This window comes from Leishmania mexicana, contig 37, assembly GCF_000234665.1.
Source record: "Leishmania mexicana MHOM/GT/2001/U1103 WGS CADB00000000 data, contig 37, whole genome shotgun sequence".
NCBI classification, from domain to species: domain Eukaryota; phylum Euglenozoa; class Kinetoplastea; order Trypanosomatida; family Trypanosomatidae; genus Leishmania; species Leishmania mexicana.
This window is the reverse complement of record NW_003946404.1, coordinates 1-3,116: the sequence shown is the minus strand read 5'-3', so window position 1 is coordinate 3,116 and position 3,116 is coordinate 1. Positions and strand designations below refer to the sequence as shown.

General features: G+C 65.7%; 1 protein-coding gene across 1 annotated transcript; it reads right to left on the bottom strand.

Moving 5' to 3' along the window:
* Positions 1-1,686: 1,686 nt before the first annotated feature.
* LmxM_33_1900_1 (uncharacterized protein) lies at positions 1,687-2,265 on the bottom strand (the record flags this gene model as incomplete). Its single annotated transcript, XM_003886514.1, has 1 exon — positions 1,687-2,265. The coding sequence occupies one exon, from the start codon at positions 2,263-2,265 to the stop codon at positions 1,687-1,689; it is 579 nt and encodes a 192-aa protein (XP_003886563.1).
* Positions 2,266-3,116: the final 851 nt, after the last annotated feature.

Genomic DNA, 3,116 nt, shown 5'->3' with positions numbered 1-3,116 from the left:
TGCACACATATGTACGCAGCCATATAGAGAGATGTGTGCATGTTCACTCGTCGTTTTGCTTTTGTTTAGGGGTGCTGATCCGCACGTCTCTCCGAATCAGTGAGGCACGCACCGGCTTCCGACCGCCTCCATACCACCGCGCACAGGCCGACACATGCGCGCGTGCAGCAGCAGCGCGCCCCTACGCCCTGTGGCACGGCGGCCACATCCGCGTCGTCGACGACGAGCCGTCCTGCCGCTGCACCGGGCCCATGCGTCCAGGGGGCTCGCACCGCCCCCTCCCCGTTCCGCCCCCTCGCAGACGTGCCTGCGCCATCGCCGCACGCCGTGCTCCCAGCGGGGCCGCCCTCAGCGTCGCGCGCCAGGGCGCAGGCGGTGGCGGTGGTACATGCCGCACGAGCCCGGGGAGAATGCTGCCCAGCCACAGATCAGGGCCATGTGAGACCCCGCAGTCTACCTGCACGCCGTGCTTCTCTCCCTCCGTCGCGCCAGGCCCGCTGCACCCCGTCATACGGCGTGGGGACTCCACACAGTGGAGCCTGGAGGACTGAGTGGGGTGCGCAAGCAACAAAGCCATCGAAACAAATCGCGCAAGAGAGAGGCGCGGAGACACAGCCACACAGGGGGCGCAGACGCAGACAGATGCGAGCCAGACGCCAGAGGAGCGAGCAGGAAAGCAGCCGCGCCTCGGCTCCGCTCCGCCTGCAGCCCCCCTGTCCGCGGCGCCGCGCGTGTGTGCATGTGTGCCTGGGTGCGTGCGCTCTGAGGCACGGCGGCCGCCCTTCGCTGCGCCGTCGCCACCGTCAGCCGCCTCCGCCAGCACGCACGCGCACGCCACGCCTCCCTCTGCGCCGAGAAGAGAACAGCAAGCATAAGTGAGCTCGAAAGAGAAGAACGTCAAGTAAGGCGAGAGCGCGGGGCGGCAACCGCCAACAAAGCACCAGCACCGAGACAGCGCTCCGCACGCGTCGGCGCGCCAGCAGCACGCAAGAGTCGCAGCCGCAGCAGACGGCCGCGGTCGCGGTGGTGGTGGCGGGGGTCGCTCACGGAAGACGGCGGAGGAGGGTCACAGGGGCGCATGCGTCAGCGCACACGCACACGCCGTGCACCACACGTCAGCATGGCGGAAGTGCTGCAGTCGCCCCTCGGCAGCGGTGCCTATGCACGGACGTGCCGCTGCGGCCTGCGCAGGCGCCGCCATCTTGCCTTGCCCCATGCGCCTGGTCGTCCGCCCCACGCCACTCCCGCCCCCGCGCTCCGCCAAGGGTGCGCCGCGCCGCCCTCACGGCGGCAAGCCCCAGAGGCGGCGTGCAGGGTGTGCGCTGCCCACTCTGCACAGCGCAGGTCGCCGCGCCGGCGAGCACAAACGCAGGAGAGAGCGCAGCCGTCAACACCGACACCGGGCGCTCCCCCATGCGCGCCGCGCCGCCACCAACAACCCAGCAGCCATGCGCCGGCACCACAGCAGCGCTTCGGGGAGGGGGAGGGGGAGGGGAGACGCACAGGGCCACACTAGCCAAGACACGCACGCACACAACGAGAGCGATGGGCCGGCCAAGGGCACACACGGGAACCCGCAGCTTCTGCACGCTCCTCCTCACTCAAACGAGCCCCACTACAAGAACCCCGGTGTGGACGTAGTTGGTGCTATGGAGCTCGACATCCGCTCCCTCTGCTCTCCCCATGCTACTCTCCCGCTGCCGGTTGCTTGTGCTTATCCTCGTCACTGTCCGTGACTGTGCACGGGAGCAGCAGGATCACCGTGTTGATGATATCCAGTATCCACGCAATCACAAAGAGAACAAAGCCGGCACCATATTTGAGAAATATGTTTACACGTAAGCACTGTGGGCCATCATAGGTGTTGTACGTCACTGCCATGGCCGCCCACACAACGCACAAGGTGGCAATGCCAACGATGTTCAGCGCCAGGCAGACCATGCGGAGGGAGGGGGAGCAGAACAGCAATATCAAGCCCAGGATGAACGCCGCGCCGTACACGAAGATGGAGATGATGGCGAACGCCTGTGCAGCGCGGAAGCGGTGGAGTAAGACAGGACAGTTCGTGAATACCTCATGTATTGGGACATCATAATCAAGAGAACGGCAGTTGAATTTAAAGCCCCACAACGTGTAGCAAAAAAAGCTGCCATCCGGAGAAACGTCTTTTTGACGGAACATCTCCATGGGCGTGGCCACCAGCACCAAGAGGAACGCGATGAACTGCAGGATGACGTACACGAGGAGAAGGACGTTGTACGCCATGGCCCCCAACAGACAAGATCGAAGAGATGCCAAATTAAAGGCGGGCCTTGTCACAAAAAGCAAAAGCAGAGGGGGTAGTGGGGGGATGAGATGGCGCAGCACAGCGGACGAGGAGGGAAGAGGCACGGGGGGAAGGCAGATGGGAGAGCGGGAGAGAGCGTAGCAATGGCGACGCGATGACCTTGTGGCTGCGGCGTGTGCGCGCACGCGTTGTCGTTTGGCGTCCGGTGGCGTGCGTGCGTGTTGTGAGAGGCGGAAGAGAGATGGGCGGCGTGGGCAGCAGTGAAACAGGGCGAGAAGAGAAATCGAGAGAGCGGCGGAGGGGGAGGTGAGGCAGTGGTGGGGAGACATGCAAGCGACGCTGCGAGGCGTGCACAGCGGGAGCACAGGGGCTGCTGGCTGGCACACACACGCAGAGGAAGTACACAGGCAGGGGTGCGGCCGGCATTCTGTGAGACGCGCACTTCACATACACACACAGACACACAGACACACAGGTCCGACAGGGCACCTGGTGTACCAGCCTTTCAGCATCGCGGTGCAGCAAGGGAGACGACGCACGGCGCCGGCGTGTCCGTGCCCACCCAGCACGGCACGGGCACAGCGGTGCGCCCTCCCCCTTTCTCAACGACAAAGGGGACGCAGTGGCGTTGCGGCTGTGCTGCCGCGTTCCTGCCAGGCACACACGCCACGCACGCCGCGCACCTGAGAGTCACCTCGCGGCACGGGAGGTTCTCCATCAGCCACCAGGCAATGTCGCTCGCCGTCCGCACGCCGTCGGGGCGGGCGCCGGCTCGCGCCGTCCGGTGTGGGACGCGAGACGACGACCCAGCCGGCCGGGTGGGCTCGTG